Source organism: Halichoeres trimaculatus, unplaced genomic scaffold (assembly GCF_033239565.1).
Source record: "Halichoeres trimaculatus isolate MK-OKI-2021-1 unplaced genomic scaffold, fHalTri1.1 fHalTri1_scaffold_22, whole genome shotgun sequence".
Lineage (NCBI taxonomy): Eukaryota > Metazoa > Chordata > Actinopteri > Labriformes > Labridae > Halichoeres > Halichoeres trimaculatus.
In genome coordinates this window covers 7,325,440-7,345,566 of record NW_027437200.1, presented here as the reverse complement: position 1 = coordinate 7,345,566, position 20,127 = coordinate 7,325,440, and the positions used below count along the sequence as shown (strand labels likewise).

The window sequence follows — 20,127 nt, the reverse complement described above, 5'->3', positions numbered from 1 at the left end:
GGTTCTTCTAGAAATGTACCATACCATTATGGAACAACAACTTTAACTCCTTTGATGGCCTTTGATGGCATTATATTAGTGCAATCTTCCATTGTTAAAGACAAAATGTGCCAATCACTTTTGCATCCCCAAACATACAGAATCTCTACTCAGAGAAACTGATAGAACAAAAAAATATATTGCAAACTTACCACAATTGATCATGATATACCATTGTGACCAGGTCTTTATTGGAAGCAGGTTTGTGTTAGAGGCTTTTGTTTCTAATTTTCCTTGTTTTCTGACTCAAAAGTTAGTGCTCAACCTTTTTATTTTGACCACTTTGACCCATTGAATCTTAACACTAAGGGTTGGACAACCATAGATTTGCAAATAGGCTATCATCCTGACCAGTGGGAAATGGCAATGAGCTGCAGTATTTGGTCAACTGGTGACAAAAACAAGGGTTATGGAAGCTCAAACAGAACTTTTAAAGAAAAATTATTTACTTTAGACTCAAGAGGGGTTGATTTCAACTTTCTGAGAAAACAAGAGTGAGACCTTTTGTATTCTTAATTTGAAGAGTCCCCAAGTAGTGTGAAGGAGGACAATTGAATTCAGTTGTCTCCTGTAATAGTATGAACATTAACAAAGATTTTGATTTAAGGAGTGCTCTCATACCAGATTTAAAGAACTTAGAACAGACTCCATTCTGAATCCCTCCTCTGCACGAGTAAAGCACCATTTATGGATGCCACACTACCAAATAAGGTCCCTGATCTGACACTCAACCTGAGACAATAATTTGGCTGAAGTTACACATACATACACCTGACACATCTCTGCAGTAGCCCTACTGGCTAGCATGATTGTGAATGCCAACTGGAGGTTTCAAACCCAGCCAACTTAAACAATGTCTGAGGTATATTTTACTATAACCCCAATAAAGACCACAATCTGAACATGTTGGCGTGGAATTGAGTTGTTCCCATCACTGCTGGGGGACAGCATTAAAAAGTGCCAAACTTTCTTAACCAAAAGGGAGAAAAAGAGATGGAAAGATCCAGTCCAGCTAATTATGCTGAGAAGAGATGAAAGATGAATGAGACACTCCAGTGTGTGGAGAAACTCTTCCATGGACTGGGTGGACTTCAATCATCACAGTGTCAGCCGTGATAATAACTGCATATCTTGCTGATAATGAGCGGGAAATGCGTTTGTACATTCTACATCCTAGACTCTAACTCTATCTCTAACCTTCTGAATTCATCATGGATTGATTTTTTACATTGACGTTCCTCGGTGAGATACTACTATTTAACTGTATTTTGTACAATTTAATACCAGCTAGCTGAGAATAAGGTGTCAGTCAAAACCATCAAACCACCACAGCTGATGCACGATTGCAACTGTGCTGTACATTACACACAAAGTAGTAACTTATTTAACAGTTCTGGGTGGACATAACTAAATGTGTACGGGCAGTTTTGGTGTCAGATTAACAAAAAGAACCTACAGTGCCGTTGAGATTTGTCCTATTTTTGCTCAAACATTAAAACGAGTGCCTCAGCTGTAAGATAAACACTCTTCCTTCACACAGGCCCTCATTTTTCCATGAGTTTGTTCTGATGCAGTGTGTCAGATATGTCTCCCATCCCACAAGAAACCCTGACAGGAGGTTTCCATCTTTGTCTTTGCTTTTCCTTTTTCTGCAGTGCGTGTACACAGATCCCCAAGGAGGGAAAGGGCAAAGATGGTCACCAGCTCTGAAGTCTACAAGATGTCCATGATGGTAGATCATCATGTCAGGGGGAGGGGGATGTGAAGGTGGGGGTCCCAAGCTGCTTGTGCTCACAAATGTTTGCACAGAAACCCACAAAGATGAGTGTGTGTGTGTGTGTGTGTGTGTGTGTGTGTGTGTGTGTGTGTGTGTGTGTGTGTGTGTGTGTGTGTGTGTGTGTGTGTGTGTGTGTGTGTGTGTGTGCGTGTGTGTTCTGTAGGAAGACTTGCACCAATGAGAGGTCAAAGCCAGTGTCCTTTCCTGCCTATCAACTGCACACCACAGGGATTATCTGAAGTCCTCAAACACTCTCAGCTTGCATGTGCACTTCCACCAGATGCCACCAGGGGGAGCTCTGAATCTGTCATCCTGATCAGGCCTCTAGCAGACCCTTTCCTCCCTCACTTGGTGGCAGAGTCCCCATCACCTCACCTAATTCTGTCTGCTTCATTTTATGCCGCACAAAGCTGACAAATTCATAGGTTTGTGAAGAAAGATGGCGACCATACATAAGGAGAGACAGTCAGAGAGAGGGAGGGAGGGAGGGAGGGATAGACAGAGAGGTTCCTGTAGGCTCACAGGCTTTACTTATTTTGGTGCTTACTGATGCGACTTAAGATACGCATGATGTTGCAAGAGCTATTAAGAGGAACAGGCAGATAGGAGATAAGAGTTGGAGACCACTGAGGCAGAGTGATAACCATGGCTAGAATCCAGTGTTTGTCTTGTAGACTGCAGGCTACTTGGAAAGCAGCATATGATGCTGGTCTAAATAGGAAGAGAAGTGGAGAACATCACAGGTGTGTTTGAGAGGGTGCACTGTTCATCATAAGAAGACAGCAAAAGTATTGTCAGAATTTAAACCTCATCCTAATGGTTAAGAGAAAAGCATGCCTTAAGAATAATCACAAAACCTCAAAACCTGAAAGACATGTCAAAAGATGACTTCTTTTTTTCTAATCTATTTATTTATTTATGTATTATTGAATTTTAATTTCAATTTAATTTAATTTTATTTTATGTATTTATGAATTTATTTATTTATTTTTATTTATTTATTTATTTTGGGGGGGGGTATTACAGTATTCTCAGTTGTGTAAACAAACAACATTCGGTATACGTTTAAACATTTTAATGTTTTAGATACGCAATACTATGAAGGTTGCAGCAAAAATGTTTGACTTTGGTAGCTTCATATGCAATTGAAACAGGGTGTGCAATTACATGTAAGTTACTTTAACCTTAAAAATCAAGCAATGTTAGTGTTTTTAGAAATCAAGCGTGTTGTGAAATTTTGGAACTGAAAGTCCTGTGAGTACAGCTGTAACTCCTGTCTTGGTGTGTGTTGTCTAAACTAAACTCAGACTTGTTTGTTAAAGGAGAAGAGAGATCATGTATCGTAGCTTCAATTCTAGAGAGTAATGTTGGACTGGGGATTTAGATTTTTGGAAACTAGCAGAGCTACCAGGCAGAAGTCTAGAAGTTATCAGATATCAAGAGTTGGAATAAATTCCTACCACAGCATCTCTCAAGATATACCAACATTATTAGTTCTCACTCACTTGGACCACAGCCCAGCTGTGTGGTCTAGTGAATCAAATACAGACTTGGAGAAATTACAGTAAGTCTGAAATAGAGCTACTAGATTTTTAACTGTGACAGAAGTGCAAATATCATTAAAATGCTCAGAGAGAACTTGGGGCTGGCCACTGACTTTTTTTAAAGAAGCATGTCTTCATCTAGAGTTGTACAATTTTTCTTTTATGGATTCTCCTACAGCAGTGGAAGCCATGATCTGAATACACAACATGCTACGAGAGGATGTTTTAAACTTCCACACACAGATACTAATGCATAGCTGGGTACTGTTCTGAACACAAGTCTGGAGATTTGAAAAGGTCTTGCATCAGCTACTGCAAGTTCAGCTGGTAAACCGTTTCCATAGAGACTCCAAGGAGCTATCTATGGTCACAGAGTCTCCTTAATATACCCTGCATAAAAACAATAAACGGCTAAAAATTGAGAAATTCCTGGTCAGTATGTATCTGTGTTTGTATTTTCAGACATGTTTTTGATAAAAACACTGTAGTTTCCAACCATGTCATATCCTCTATGTTACTGATTTCAATGAAAGTATTTTGAATATATGATGAATAACTTTTAGGTTTAATAGGTTTTAGGTTTATCTTTCTCTTTTTGGTCATGGATTTCAACTGCTATGGTTTTTTTATTATTATTATTATTATTATTATTATTATTATTATTATTATTATTATTATTATTATTATTATCTTAGACTTGTAAATATATGTTGTTGTTTTTTTCATTTTTGTATGGGCAGACCATAGGTTGCTACCCTCAAAGTAGCTCACAGAATTAAAATAAAACCATATGGCTGATTTTGTCCTCTGAATTTGAGCAAGGTGTTTCATATCCAAAATGAATAACAGAAAAGCTCTCTTTCTTTTTACTTCTAGTCATAAGAAGAGCAGCATGGTGTGAATCTGTACATGGAGAATGTTTTAGAAGTCTCTTTATGCCTGCAGTGGGCTGTTTAGCACTTCATCTTACACCTATTCTGCAGCAAAGTTTCCATTTATTTCTACAAATGATACAGAAGAAGGGAGAAGCTTTTGTCAATAATAAGGAGGCTCTAGTCTTAATTTCAGCCTGTTTTATGACCGGAAAAAAAACTTCTGACTTGTGCTTTAAAACATTGGGAATTAATTAGTGTTCATGTATTGTTTACACATTTCAAACATACAGTTCATGATACATTTAAAGAGGTTTTTTTTTCAGCATTATTGTAAACTGATTCTGTGTTGTTGTTGTTGTTGTTTTTTTTTAATAAAGCAAGTATATTGCAATTATCTGTCATGTCTCTATCTTTTTAACATGGCTGAAATAATAGGCTGTAGTTCCCTTGCTGTTATTACAATTTCAATAGCTTTTATCATCACTATGTACAGCTACTTAATGTGTCCTTTTGAAAAACAAAATTTGTGCTGGTTTGCCTTTGAATTATTTTATTGTGCTGCTGAAAAGTTTTGTACAAACTGTCAAAAGATAATTGTATAAAACCATACAAAGGCTGACTGCCATGCATTTAATTGACTGAGAGTCATTTGGTGAATCCATTGTAATAATTCATGCCCAGTATCATGTCCTGTAGAGTTTTGGTTGATTTGCCCCATAGAAGTACATCTGCATGTGTGATATTATTGAAAACATGTGACCTGTGTAAGTGCATGTGTTGTACAAGACCTCAGAGCGTGAAAGTGCTCATTGATCAGCTGGGCATCAGTCCAGGAGTAAACACAGGGTCAGAGGTGGTCAATGCCATCGATGCTCTCCTCCCAGTAACTCTCAGTGGGAACGTTCAGGTGTAAATCTACAGAGCTCTTTGACACTTAGGCTGCATGCTGTGTCAATTAGAGTGATCTCCTGAGAGTTCATGCTGCATGGAGTGCTCTGCTTTCATGGAGCAATGTTTTCAGACATTATCTGGTAATCAATCGATGGATACTTAAAGGATTTGTTGAATGGGTATTCCAACAATTTGACTTGGACAAAGAAATTGATTCAAGATTTTATGTTCTTAATAACAGGAATACACTCTTTTTGAAACGCTCAAGCACTGCAGGCTTCTGGTCACACTGGCAAAACCATCTGGAATTTAGGGTTGAAGCGCTCTTACGCATGGTTTGCCGTTGAGACCGCGCCCTTAAAACCTCCAGATACTAGTTTGTCAGTTAAGCATGTGTGCATGTGCGTAATGTTCTTGTGGTATGTTGGTTGGCTAAAGCTCTAAATGTTTAAATCCCTGTACGCTTCTGAAGTCTTCCTCAGTTTATCCCATACAGCTTTACATCAACCTCACTTTAAGAACATGTGTGTGTGTGCTTTAGTCTCTGTCTGAGAGCTAGACCAGTATGGTTGGTATAGTAATCTCTCCCTATAATTTAAAAGCACTTAGTTCACATTACGAGTCACTTGTTTTATCTCTTGTGTGAAGGCTTTTCCTCTGCATCGACAACCTCAAGTGTTTGCTCCTATCGCCTCTTTTTCCTTCCTTAAACTTTGTCAGAAAAGATTTTGCAGACGCTCACAAACAAACCTGATGTACCATCTTTGTGCAAATGTGTTCACATCAGGCTTGTTTGCATTTGGGACTGCTTACGATGCTCATTATTAGGTTGGACAAGCCATTTATTCCAATTACAATTACCCCCCCAAAAATGTGGAGAAGTAAGCACGGGAAGCGTAAGTGGAATTGATTGTATCTCACTGCTGGTTTCTGCAGCTGCCAATTGATGACCAGGCGCATCTCACAGGTCCAGAATCCAGAGTGTACTTTGTGTGCAGGTGCTTGCATTTGTGTCTTTGTGTGTATGAAAACTGCACACACACACACTCACACACATTCAAGTTACTGGTGCTGCTCCTTTGTTTTCCATTAGCTACGATTATAGGTTTGTAAAGATGTGTTGGGCAATTTGTTGAGAAAGGGTGTAAGTGCATTGTCACCTTTGATAAATTAGGGTGCAAAGCGTTTGTGTGGGAGAGTACATTATGTGCATACGTACTGAGGGGAGCACTTTCTTAGCTTGCACATTAATAATGGTGCAAAAGAACGTCCTTGATGCAACCTCACACCTACAGGGGGCTTTTGTCTGATATCTTTTGTGCATGTTAACGGTAAATGCAGGTATGTGAGATATATTTTACCTATGTTTGTATAATTTCTGAGTATGGAGCTGAGAAGGGCATTTGGTTATTTAAGGAAAAAAATGTTAAGATTAAGAAAGAAAACAGCACCAGACTCCATCTCCTGTTCAACCTAGAAAAGACAGTCTTTGGTTGAGGTTTGAAGTACGCTAGAGACAAAAGTAGAAAGGTGGGGAGACCATCGCAGTGTGCCCGGTGTGTGAAACTAAAAAAAAGAAAGGTAAAGATTTAGTAAAGCAGCAGTGACAAAGCAAGTGGCAGACAGAGGTACCACTCACAGCCGCTGCAGCCCTGGATTACACTGACAGTGTTTACCTGGCGCAGGTTGCGGGTGACACGCACGTCATGCCAGGCGTTGTCGTTGAACTTGCCGTTGACGGGCTCCACGAGGGCCTCGAATGCCCCCGAGCCCAGGTTGATGACCAGCCAAACGGCACCGCTCTTCAGGGAGAGGTTGACGTAGTCCGCGGACTTCCCGGTGTGCAGCATGAGGCCGTTGCGTTGCAGCGTGCGGAAGGAGAGCGTAATCTCGTCTGTGCTGCTCTGGATGGGGGTCAGCGACAGGTCGTAGCAGAAGAACTCGTTGCCTTTGAAGGTGGCGACTGACTCTTCCTTACCTGGAGGAAAGAAGGAAAGAGAATTGACAAGAAATGTAAGAATGACATTCTTATGCACTCTGTATTAGTGCAGTGAAGCACCAACATTACACATTAGGTTAAGGAACAGTTAGCTGCTCATTTCAGCTCAGTATAGAAAACACTTGAATCTCAGTAGAGGTTAAAATGTTCTCAGGGCTCTTCTGGAGTCTCAGTTTGCACAAGGTTACACAACACCTGACCCAGAATGGAGGTCAATCATTTGCTATGCAACCTTCACACTGTGTCATGAGCTGACCTGAAGCCTGAGGCACAGTTTGAATCAACTTCCGAGTTGGAAACTTTTTCATCCCGCAGTTAAACGTTTCTTACCAATAGATTTATGAATTCATAAAGTGTATTCCAGATTTTTTAATAAAGCAGCAGTAGATATGCTTTTAAGAATTTAAAAAAGTCATTGTACTTTAACAACAATATAAGACCCGAATTACAAGTGGAATATTATTCAGGGCAGAGTATTTCTAAGTCTTGTACAAAATGCCTGAAGAGAAACTTTATTGAAAAGCATTAATAAGACAGACTGGAGCTTTTCCGAGCCAAAAGTACAATCCTGGAGCAGATGACCTCCCAAACACTGCTACAGCTCAGTTTCACTGGAACAGAAACGACTAACACTGATCTAACACTTCCCCACTTCTCTGTGCACAGAACTGAAGGGTCAAATGTGTTGAGATGAAACGGATTAGTTGTTGTTATTGATCACAGCATAACAACAATAATCACTGCTCTCAGCGTGACACATGGAGGCGTCATGGAGGATTTTCTTAACACTGAAAAATACAGAGTAATGAGAAAATTAAACTACTTCCACAAGAGCAAGCAGCGAGGTTAGAATTAGAGCAAAAAAGCTTTTTGAATAACAAAGGAGAGGAGGCAGAAAAGAAAATAAGAGGAAAATCATGGACGTCAGCCCGAGTCAAAGTGGATTAAAAGAGCAACTCAAACAGAAAAGGAGAAGAAGAGAGGTGTTGACAACTCTGCTAATGCCTGCCAGTCCGTCTGCAGCACAGGGCCTGCTCCCACCGCAGTGAGCCTCCTTTACACACTACCAGTCAAAATAGGCACTTTGTACAATGGACACATGTCAAACAGCAGCCTAACGGCAGCAGGGGGGAACACGGTGTGCATCTGTCAGGAACTGAACAAACACCTGCTGCAGCTGTCACAACAGAAAATACCACTGCAACAACTCTGGAGACAGAGACGTGTCAATCACACAGTCCAACTGTGGAGCCAGAGAGCAAGAGATCATCATCTGCGTACAACCTGGGCTCAATGAGTCAATCATTTTGATAACTGGTGATAGCTACGTTTTTTCCTTACTGTGCTTTTTTAAATGAGGCTGTAGGAGCTGCAGCTCAGTGGTAGATTCAATGTTCTTTGAGAAAGACGCTGAACTCTAAAACTGCCCTCTGTGCTGTGCCATCAGTGTGTGAATGGTGTTGGTCAAAAACTGACGATGCTTTCCACATCATCCTCTGCCATCAGTGTTTGAATGTGGAGTGAAAGGATGGATGCTTCAGGTAATGTCTGAGAGTGGTGGAAAGTGGAAAGTGGAAAGACTCTGGGATGTTCTCTGTAAACACAGTGCTTTTATTTACAGTGTGCACTTTACCACACACACACACACACACACACACACACACACACACACACACACACACACACACACACACACACACAGATATATATATATATATATATATATATATATATATATATATATATATATATATATATATATATATATATTTATATATATATATATATATATATTTATATATATATATATATATATATATATATATATATATATATATATATATATATATATATATATATATATATATATATATATATATATATATATATATATATATATATATATATATATACACATCAACGCCAATTGATGATATTTCACCCAGATTTGTTCTATGTACTCATTACTTATCAAAGTCAGGTATCCTGTTGGTAAAAGAGGGACTGTTAAATGAACCCTCCAGAAATAGCAAATTCTCAGGAGAAGGCACGATGTGTGCCATGGTTTATGTGAAGACTCAGCAAAACCACAGAACTAAGTATGGAAGAGATCCAGTGTTGGAAAAAGACAGGAGTGGACAACCAAGAACATCTGACAAAAATCACTAATTGTGTGAGACTAGCCTTTCAGCATTCTACCATAAAACTAGTTCACGTATTAAACTAGTTCTAAAAATGTCATAATCTCCTCTTTATTTTGTAACAATTTCATTATAAAAGAAAAACATTTAGACTCTAGGTTTCAATAAAAATAAATATATATATAAACTATGGGAATTATGGGAATTAATGTGACTTCTATTTGGTTTAAATACTTGTGACATGAGCACTCAGTCAAACTTGTGTATATCTAGGATTGCAAAGGGGTGGAAAGTTCACTTCACAGTATGCTCGGTATAATAAATAATTATTATATATATATATTATATATATATATATATATATATATATATATATATATATATATATATATATATATATATATATTATATATATATATATATATATATATATATATATATATATATATATATATATATATATATATATATATATATATATATATATATATATATATAATATATATATATATATATATATTGTACCCAGCAAACTTTATGTTGTGTCTATTTGCTAAAAATAGCTCTCTATATATCTATCTTTAAATAGCAATAAACCTCATTTTTGCCCAAATGCTCCCATGGATATGGCTTTTTGCACTACTTTCAACAATAAATGGGGCGAGCCCGCGAGCTAGTTCAGGCAGTCAACTCGAGCAGCACTGCTATTCACATACCACGTGTCTCACACGTCATAACCATCTTGCAATCACACTCTCTCAATTGGGCGGTCTATTTAAACGGGGAGTCTCTCATCCCTCTCTGCCTGTCAATGCCTTGGCTGCCCTGCGATTGTAATGCTGCATGTTTCTTTGCCCCCACCACCACCCCAGCAACCACCTGCAGGCTCCGGGGGGGATTATGTTCACAATGTTTTGCTCATCACTCCTCAATGTCACCATGTAAATTTATTGTGAGGGGTGATGAGGCCGGAGCCTGGACGCCAAACATAAAATATATTTGCTGCTAAATAAACAATTCAAACGTGAGTTGTCTGACTGAACTAAGTAAAGGTGTTGAGCATCCAAAATTATTTTCAGCATTTTGGGACATTTTAGTTATTCCTGAAAAAAAAAAAAAGTTTGCATAGTACAGCAAGTCATCTGTACTTCTGATGCTATGTTGTGTTGCAGTTACTCTTTCCAATTTGTTGACTGTGACTTGTGTTTTATTTTTCCCCAATCACTACACTACAACAATATCATTGTACTTGAAAATCAAAACTAAAACATGTGAAGGCAGAGTTCATCTGCTTTGAGGATAGAAAATGTAGATTTCTCAGTATTACACAGCGGTTATATGAATCAGCTAGTTTCCCTACACAAACAGTGATCCGTGGTGACAACCCACTTCCTGTGTTGGTTTGCCCCTCCTCACCTCTGTCTCCCGGAGGAGACCAGATTGAAGAATCCGCCTCAGGTAATGAGGTTTCGGTCTGAAACAGGAAAGAGAGAGGAGGGGAAAACTTGCCAAGAGGCCCTGTATGGGTGGATCATCGAATCTAGTTTATCCTGAAGTTCCATTTCAGCAGAATCACTCCAAGACATCACTGCATTTCCCTGGAGGGAGGGAGCACCGGCTGGCTGAAAGGGGGCTGCTGGTGGGAAGGGTCTATGGGCAGACAGATTGAAAGCCAAATCTCATGAGCGAGCGGGTTTGCAACGGGAGCAATCTTAGGTGAGAGGAGAAGAGTGGTGATGGATAACAGAGTGTCCGTTTGATATCTGCCTGCTTTGTACCGAGATATGAGCTGGGACGGTCAGCGTGTGGGAGCCTTTATGAGCCACAGCATTTTACAGTTCTTCATTAACACCAAGAGAGGAGGAACTGCTGCATGGAGGTTATAAAAAATCTATAACAAGAGTCAGACAGGGTGTCAGATTAAGGGACTTACTGACTATATCACGTCGCAAACATTAAAGGTGATGACAGCACTCTCTTTCAGACAAACACAGCCACACAATAGCCGTGCATGCTCTCTCATGAAAGAAAACATTTTGTGTGTGGAGGAAAAAAACAAGGAAGTGAGGGACAAATGGCATCCAGACAGAGACAGCTACTTAAAAGAGCATTTTGGCTGGGATCGAAATTTAAAGCAATCTCAACTGAAGTGTGAATTGCCATCGAAAAAAAGGCATCAAAGGAGAGAGGGGGTGAGATGGAGGGGGAAAAATGACAGAGGAAAAAAGCAAATCCCCCAAGAGCAGGCTTCAGGCGGTGCCGGCGATGCTGATGTAGGGAGAACAAAAGCTCACCAAATGGTCCACAGCAAACCATTTTCAATTATGTATTAAGTTGGGCCCCCTCCCAAACTACGGGCTGTTAGCGGTAAGCAACAAACAGCTTGTGATTGCTTCCATGAGCTCGGTGAGATGGAGCCACATGCAACAGACAGAGACACAAGCCGCAAACAAAAAACTGGCCTTTGTTTATGCCTGTTTAATGAAAGGAAGGCTGAGAGGAGGAGATAAAGCTGGAGAGGATCAAGGAGTAGCAGGATAGGTTTGGGAGGAAGGAGATTTTCACTATTACATCCATCAGTGTGGTCACAATACTAGCAATACTCTTGGGCGTTATTTTCAAACATTCAAATGATTTTGGTTTTGACTCTGGAGCCAAAGTTAAACAATACTGACAATCAGCAATACATGGTGTCAGCACCAAAAATGATATTGTTCCATGTAATTTAGTAAGCTTCATTTGAGAGTGATGCTCGACAGCTGTAAATTGTAACCAAATCAAAAGTGTCAAACTGCTGTTCATCAAGTGGCCACTTGTAGCAGTCTCAAAAGTGATTCAATCCCCTCAAGCCCCCTGTAATAGACCTTTTATGTAGCTAGATTATTACAAACAGGAATAAAAAGCAGTTTTTGTGTCTACATTTTGTCTTACTTGTAATTTTTAAACCATTTCTAAAGGTCACAGGCCTCAAACAGCCTTTAAAAGCTTTAATCAAGCAGTTAAAAGTAGGTGCTGACAGCCATCACTAAAATTTCATCCCAGCTTGCAGTTACCAACCAAACATTTTGATTTCTGTTTTTTTTTTTTTTTTTTTTTTTTTTTGTTTATACCCACAAGATTTTTTTTATAAGCCTTGTTCTCTAGTGACGTTAATTTATTTAACTATCAAAAATGCTGGAAGGCAGGTTTTTGAAATACAACGTGAACAAGTTTCTTGTTTAATAATGGCAGCTTTTACACACAGGTTTCCTTGTCAGCACTAACAATACTACCTTGTTAGTGATTCCCTAACATTCTTGTTATTATTTCCAGCAACACAGTGTGGTGTAGTGTTCTCTCTGTATCTAACACTGCACCTCGAACTCAGTCAATCCCATTTTATCTGTTACTGTAACTTCTGTCTGACGCTGTATATATGACTTAAGTTTATATTTATCTATTATATTTGTCATAGTGTAAAGCTCATAGCTCATAGTGTATGCTGCAACCAATAAATGTCCTCCTGGTGATCAAAAAACTCTTTACTTAACTTATGTGGGGTAGAATATTTTTCAGCTTTGTATTAGTTTATATTTGAGTATGTGTATCCACAGGAGAGAACAACAGGCTGTAGTAACCTGGTCTGTTTTACCTGACAAACCAAAGCGCAAGATACATCAAAACTTGAGTTTGACGATTATTACTTAGTAATTAGCTGCAGTTTCCTGAGGCACATATCCAGAATTTATCTCAGAAACTGGTGTCATGAGGAATATGTTTCATATCCCCTGCACTCATCATTTAGAAAGGTATCTGCGTATTAAGATAGGTTTGAACAAAAATAAATAAATAGAATAATTAGATAAATTTAAAAAAAATGAGGAAGGAAACAATATGCTGACAGCCTCAGTGCCAGTTTTAGGACTCAAAACTGCAGTCAAGAAACTAATGGGAGATCTCATGTGGGCTGCGTCTACTTTTATACTGATGATTTGGTCAGGTAGTGTTTTGCAGCCCTCACATGCTCTCAGAAGTACTAGATTATTCACATGGTTGTCCTGAAAAAAAAAAAAAAAAAAAACCTTCTCTCAGGTTTCAAGGAGGAAAAGAAAAGCTCACTTTAGCTTCCAGCACACAACAACAAATAACAAGAATCAACCTTTTCTTTTTACTGCTTCCTGAGAACACTTCAGCTCTTCAGAATATATGATTGTTCCTGTACATCTGTTCCACCCACCATGCCCCTCATGCTGTCACCCCCATGGCAGCACAGCTGAGATTACATGTGCATACACTTGTGGAGTAGACACTTTTCACTCAGATCAAATCTCTTCCATAAAACCCAAGAGCAGTGGCTGTAGCCAGAGGTAAGACGAGACACACACGAGCATGCAGCAGAGACTTAAGTGCTGTCAAGGTCTCAATTAACCTCGCAGACAGCCCTGACTACATTACAGAAATGCCTCAATTGTAATTTAGCCACCCGTAATAGCGTCTTTATTATTAATTAAATGTTGAGTTCCTCTGGTGTTTGATTTTATTGCGCTTTGTAGACACACCTTTAGCACTGGGTATTTTTAGGGGTCAGAAATGATACTCCCAGCATCCAGGCTGAGAAATAAACCAGCAACTGCTTCATCAGTAAGCTATAAAAGGAGAGGCTGGGGTTGATAATCCTCCCACATGTATCTATTTAGCTGTGGTGACATTTTGTGATGTGTTCCACAAGGTTGTTCTGTAAAAAGTGACAGGATGAGATTATTCTAATGTCGTAGGAGATGAGAAGAAAACTCCAGCCTAGAAGCAATTACAAATACATAAAAATAAACTCTTTTTGTCTGACTGGAAGAAATTGTTGCAAGAAAAAACTGGTGAAACCAATGAAATCCATTTTCTTTTGTTCTAAGTACACCTGTTATAAACTAGCACATACCCATAAAATGTACACAGTAGTAGCATTGATTAATCTTTCTTACTGGTTTTGTGTACTGATGTTTTTAAGCCTAAAGTTCTGTTTTTCCCCCACTGCCATCATGGTTCTTTGAAACTTGTATTCAACATTTTTGGACAAGATTGGGATAAACGTGGCTGTGGCTAAATCCTGATGGAAAACTGTGGTTCTGTGGTAACAGCTTGTTGATTGTAAGTAGCCATGCCCCTAAGCCACTCCACTACATCGTCTATTTTACAAATAGATGGATTTGAAACTTTCTAATATCTTTCTCCAACGGCCATTATCATCCATTATACTTGCTCCAGGGAATGGATGTATTTCTGTAATTTTTTTGATTTTCTGCTCTTTCATATTGATGATTTGATATCTGCTTTATGGTTTTAATTCAGGTTTTATTCTTGTTGCAGTCTTTAATTTTTGATCCAGTTTTTTAAATATTTCTATCTATAGCTGTTTTTTGTTGGTTTTTTTTCAATCCATCTATGAAGAACTATGGGTTGCATTTTGATGTCTTATCAGTGCTATTATGAAAAGATTGAGTTGAGCTGAGCTGAGCTGAGCTGAGCTGAGGAGGCTAGTGGGTAGTGTTAACCATCTACCAGTCAAGTGAAATCAATCCTTCCATATGGACAAAAACCTTTTGGAATAGATTGTGTTGATCCTCATCAGATGGGTTTCAGTTCAACAGTAGATCCCATGTTCACAAAGAGGCTTCACTCTCGAAAGGTGACGTAAACAACTTTTTGAATAATGATTGTGTGAATGGAGATCTAACTGATAATTTTGTATGCATCCCATGAAATCAAAGCAATTATTAGCTGTAGCTACAGTGTTGTAGCTATTTTTCCTTAAGGTAAAAATCTGACCCACAGTAGTGGTCCACTGCACTTGCACACAAGTATCTGTTTATTGAAATGAATAAAATGTGCACCAATCACTGCAGATTGGTGTCATTTCAGTGGACTGTGTTCTACCAGCTTCTCTGCTGGTATGTTAAGTGTTAATATTGCCTGGATGAAGCACGTACTTCATAATTCAGGACACTTCCCATCCTAAAAAAATCAAACCCCCAAAAGTAAAGATTCCACATTTTTACTTGAGTCTGTAAATAGTGACTCTTGAAAATACAACTACACTTTATGCCGCAACTACAAGTTGTCCCTTGATGGCCATTTGAAAAAAATAACAACAACTAAAAAAAAAAAGTCTGTTTAAACTTGATCTCCAGCCATAAACCAACACTAACATTATGCTTGGGCCCTGTTGGCACAACAAACACCATCATTATATTGTCTACCCATTTTGGATTCAGTGGCTTCAAACTTCTTTGCCACTTCTATGACAACCAGACTCACAATACTGACTGACATTCTCATATTATGTCAAGGAGATAGCTAACCTCTGGTCTTGATTGTTCTTGGTTAGTGATCCATTTCTATAAGAGAGTGTAGAGGCCAAGCCACTGTCTGAAGTCGTTAAGGCACTGCACCTGGTTATTAAGTGATGCACTGTTTTTCACCATATCTGATGAATAAAGTCCGTGTCCAACACGTCCCTCTCGCAACAACATGCTGCTTCTGCTTTCAGTGGTCAAATTTTTTTTTTGACCTTCCAGGTAAAACATCTACACCCACAAGGTTCCCACCTTATAAATAATTTGATCAATTATTACCTCAAATACAAAACACTAATGTAAACAACCCTTTCATAATCTGCTCCCAGAGAGCTTCAGAGAGATGGGAGAGCCACTGGGAGTGAAATCAATGCCACTGACTACAAATCCATCAAGAGATGTCTGCTGTGCTAACAGTCCTGCAGTTACATCATGTGTGAGCTAAAAGCAGATTCAAGCTGAAGTATGACATCTGGCTGTCATATGACGGAAATGGTTCACTAAAATTCAAACAGGTGCCCCAACTAGGAGAAAACACAACATCACAACTGGAGCTTAGACACCATTAAAAGTAAAACACAATCTTTGTTTGTCAATGACAGCCTGAAAGTGGCATTTTCAACGAGATGTTGGAGGATATTACTGTAATAAAAGTGCAGTGCAGCATGTGTTATTAAATTGGATTCAGCTCAGACTGTGGGAGAAAGAGAGAGAGGGAGCAGGTTTAATAAGATGAGCTGCATGAATAGCTCCATCCAAACTTGTGTGGTGCATTAGTCAACGCATAATGAACCTTAACTTTCTGCTTTTTGGCCGATTGGATTACATATTGGGAGTAATTAGGTAGTTTAAGCGGAATTACAAAAGAGAAGAGGATGAGACGAGATGAATAAGTGTGTTCATGTGCATGTAAAGAGATTCCAAATCGAGATGACCACATGCTGGCAAATCCTCTCGTCACATCACATTACCTCTCTGTTCTTACACACACACCCACCCACATGTGCATGTACAGTCACCCTCTATTAGCTTCCGCCGAGTGCCATCCACCCTGCCGCGAGAGTATCCGACAGCTTTGGAGAAATGATTCAACACTGAGATGAGAGAGCAGTGGGAAATGTACGGGGCATATAAAAGCTTTGATGCTGCTTCATGAATCAAACAGGCCTGTTGCGTCCACAGACAGCGGTGAGCGTCCTGTGTTCACTTTCAGCCACAGTCAAAGGCTTGTGAACTGCTAGGAAACATCTTTGCTTATTACATGTAAAAGAAAGTTAAAGGCCTTGCATGTGCTCACAGAAAAAAAGAAATACCAACATGTTGGTATATGTGTGTGAACATGAACTTAGCTGCTGTGAAATGATAAAACAAACAGCTACACACAAATATTCACTAGTGTGCACCACAAACCAGTGGAGAGAAAGAGAAGAGAGCAATAAAAGGTAAAAGAGGAACAGAAGTTAGAAATAAAGAAGAAAACTGCTCAAGCAAAGCCAGAAACACAGAGGCACAGGAACTCTTCCTGTGTCACAGGGGGTTGGGATGGGGGGAGAAGAAACTGCTGAAGCGGGATGATTGATTGATTGCTCACATCTTTGTACCCCCCTCCCTTTTTTTATATTTCACTCCTCATGGATTTTACCTTGTTTGTCTCCCTCACACATAAATCCAAACTGTCAGCTGTCCTTAACAAAAACATATGTGGTTCTCTGAGCTTCGAGAGAAGACAGTGACATACTCCCTTCACCGAAACAGCTCCCTTTACACCTTTTTTTTAATAATTCTTGCAGCTTGCTAGAGTCAAACCAAGACAACTTTGTCGAGGTTGATCAAAGTGTCAGGACGATGACATTTAATGCCATCAGAAATATGTACATGCTGAATAAAAACAATTATGTAATGATGCTTTAAGTAAAATGTATTAGCTCCACACTTTGTTGAGATGTTCAAATATGATGATCAAGATCATGGGTCTTCGATCAAGATTAAAATCCATCCAACAGAGAAACTGTCATATGACTTTATTAAGAAGTAGCCTCGAAGTTCTATTCTGTTTGAAACCCAATAAAGTTCAATTAAATATTCCTCTTAGGTTTACATTCCTCAAAAAGCCTCAAGGTCCACCTGTAAGACTCCCCCAGGTTAAAAAAAAAAACTTTTAACAGTTCAGTGGTCCAGAGATAAATGATATGATTGGCAATACAAAGGGGTTTCTGTAAAGCTGAAGTTGTCTGCAGCATGTAAAGTATAGCAGACCTCACTGCTACACCAAAGGATATGCAGTAAATCAACAGGGTCCACTGGCCATACAAGTATTTTTTTTTTTTTAAGTATTTATTGTTAAAGTGTGTTCTACATGATTATTGGCTGAATTCCCCCCTCTGTTCAGGGCGCTGACCTGTAATGACACCTCATTAGCTTTATTAGTAATATGTGAATACGCTCATGGATCTGTGCCTCCACTGACATAGGACTGAAGCAGAGGACCATTGTTCTCACCTCCTCTTCACTCCCCTCCTTCTACACAGCTGCTCATTACTGTATATATCGATCCACAGCCTGATTGCAGTCCTGTAATGAAGGAGCTATAATTTGCTGTCTGCCTTCCTTGTTTGCTGGAGGCCAAAGTTCTTTGTCGTGATGGTCATTTCTCTCCCACTCAAAAGGTGCTTGTTGAGCACTGGCTAATGCTCTATCAGGCTATTCAGAGTCATTGTTTTGTTTCCAGGATGAAGCCAAAAGAGAAAGAGTGCCGATACCAACTGGCATGAGAAAAGAATCATTCAGGTTGTTTGTGTTGCCCTTTTCTAGCCTGACAGTACTACCAGATACTTTCTTTAACCAGGACTCAACAAACTTAAGTTAACTGAAGGGAAATCTATGGGTGAGGGGTAACAAAATTTGTGAAGGACTTTTTTTTTTTTTTTTTTTAATCCTCACCTTTGGTTAGATTAAGAAAAAAAAAATCAAATCTGGTTGAATTTGCAGAGACACACACAAAACATGAACATATTGCCTGAACTGAGCTCAGTTCCAAAGCATTAACTGGGGCATCAGTGTGTGCTGTGAAACAGTAGGTGGGAAATGGATGTAATTTGAACTGGTGACTGCACAAAGTGTGCCTTAGAGGTCAAGGAGAAATACAGCAATGGGGAGCAGCTGAGGGTCCCTGATTAAAATAAATCCCCATTAGTAGATACATTTCCTGGAAATACAATTTTATTTTAAAACCTTATTTTCATTATTTTTAAGAAAAATAGAATATTGAACATAATTATACAGAACCCCTTTTACTAAACACAGGTTGGTTTTAAACAGATTTAAATACAATCCCATTTTGAATACCATTAAACTGAAATTGTCCTTCTAATGAATTGGAATTAAATGTGTTCACATGTCTTGTTGACCCATTTATGATATCAGCTTTTGAATTCAAAACAATCCTCATAACCTGCAGTCTATCAGCTGGACAACAGCTTCGGTGACCAACATAATTTGTTTTGTTTTTCCACTCATCACACTTTTTTAGTCAATCTTAATATGTGTAATCATCAGACTATACTTTGACACTGTGTGTTTCCTTGCAGCTTGAAGGATGTTATCACTGCTTTTTTTGTTACCATAATCCATGACAATGAATCAGCACCACAACTCAGCCTCATTTTAAGACACCTAATGATTGCTCTGTCTCTCCATGCTCCAATGCTATAGTTGTGATGATGCTGAGCAATGATTGGCATTAAAAAAATAAAGAGATCAAACTTGTTTCACATTATCCCCTCTCCTTTTTCCAGGTCCACACAGTGCCTTTGGAAGAGAGGGAAGTTAGAAAAAAAAAAAAAAAAAAAAAATTATGAATGGGCTTTTAGTACAAAAATTCAGTAAATATTAGCATCCAGAGCCAAATAGAAAATCAGTTTATTTTTGTCTACCACTGTGCTAACTGATTATAGTTTATCTTTTATACATGGCACCGTAAATTGGTACATTGTACCTACGTTTTCTATTCAACCGATCCACTTGACTTCATTTGTAAAAGGTGAGGCTCACAGACTCTATTTTAACGAATGAGTAAGTATGCAGGGGAAGGATATGCATTTTAAAAGGCTCTTGGCATAAAGACACTTGATTAGATTCCTTTTGCTCCTCCATCTCTAAATGTAGCTGCAGGTCACATTTTGAGAGAGCACAGTTGGTTTTAATTCAATCCCTTATGCTGACGCTTTGATTGACAGAATTTGAAGGTCGCTGGGGAAGCGTGCAAGTTGCAAAAAAAAAAAAGAAGAAGGGCAATCATTCCACATCTGCAGTGAGAAGAGAATTAAACTTTGATAATTTGCATATTAAAACAGTTCTTTAGTGAAAGTGGGTACTGTAGGTTACAAAACCCTGACACTGACACTAAAACAAGGCGCATCTTAAATTGTGCTGTGTCAGCACTCACAGTTAAGGGGAGCAGGTTGATGCTTGGCTTTGACCTTTCTGGCTCCCACTCACACTCCCGGCATTTTCATGAGACATTTTTTTTTCCTCTA

At 38.9% G+C, this 20,127-nt stretch overlaps 1 protein-coding gene across 9 annotated transcripts in view; it reads right to left on the bottom strand.

Moving 5' to 3' along the window:
* nrxn2b (neurexin 2b) overlaps window positions 1-20,127 on the bottom strand; it is a 920,596-nt gene that overhangs the window by 554,092 nt on the left and 346,377 nt on the right. For all 9 annotated transcript variants that reach the window (XM_074699347.1, XM_074699355.1, XM_074699353.1 and 6 more), the window contains one exon: window positions 6,803-7,104. In XM_074699347.1, the coding sequence (XP_074555448.1) occupies window positions 6,803-7,104 (302 nt within the window). The remainder of the gene's footprint in view (window positions 1-6,802; window positions 7,105-20,127) is intronic.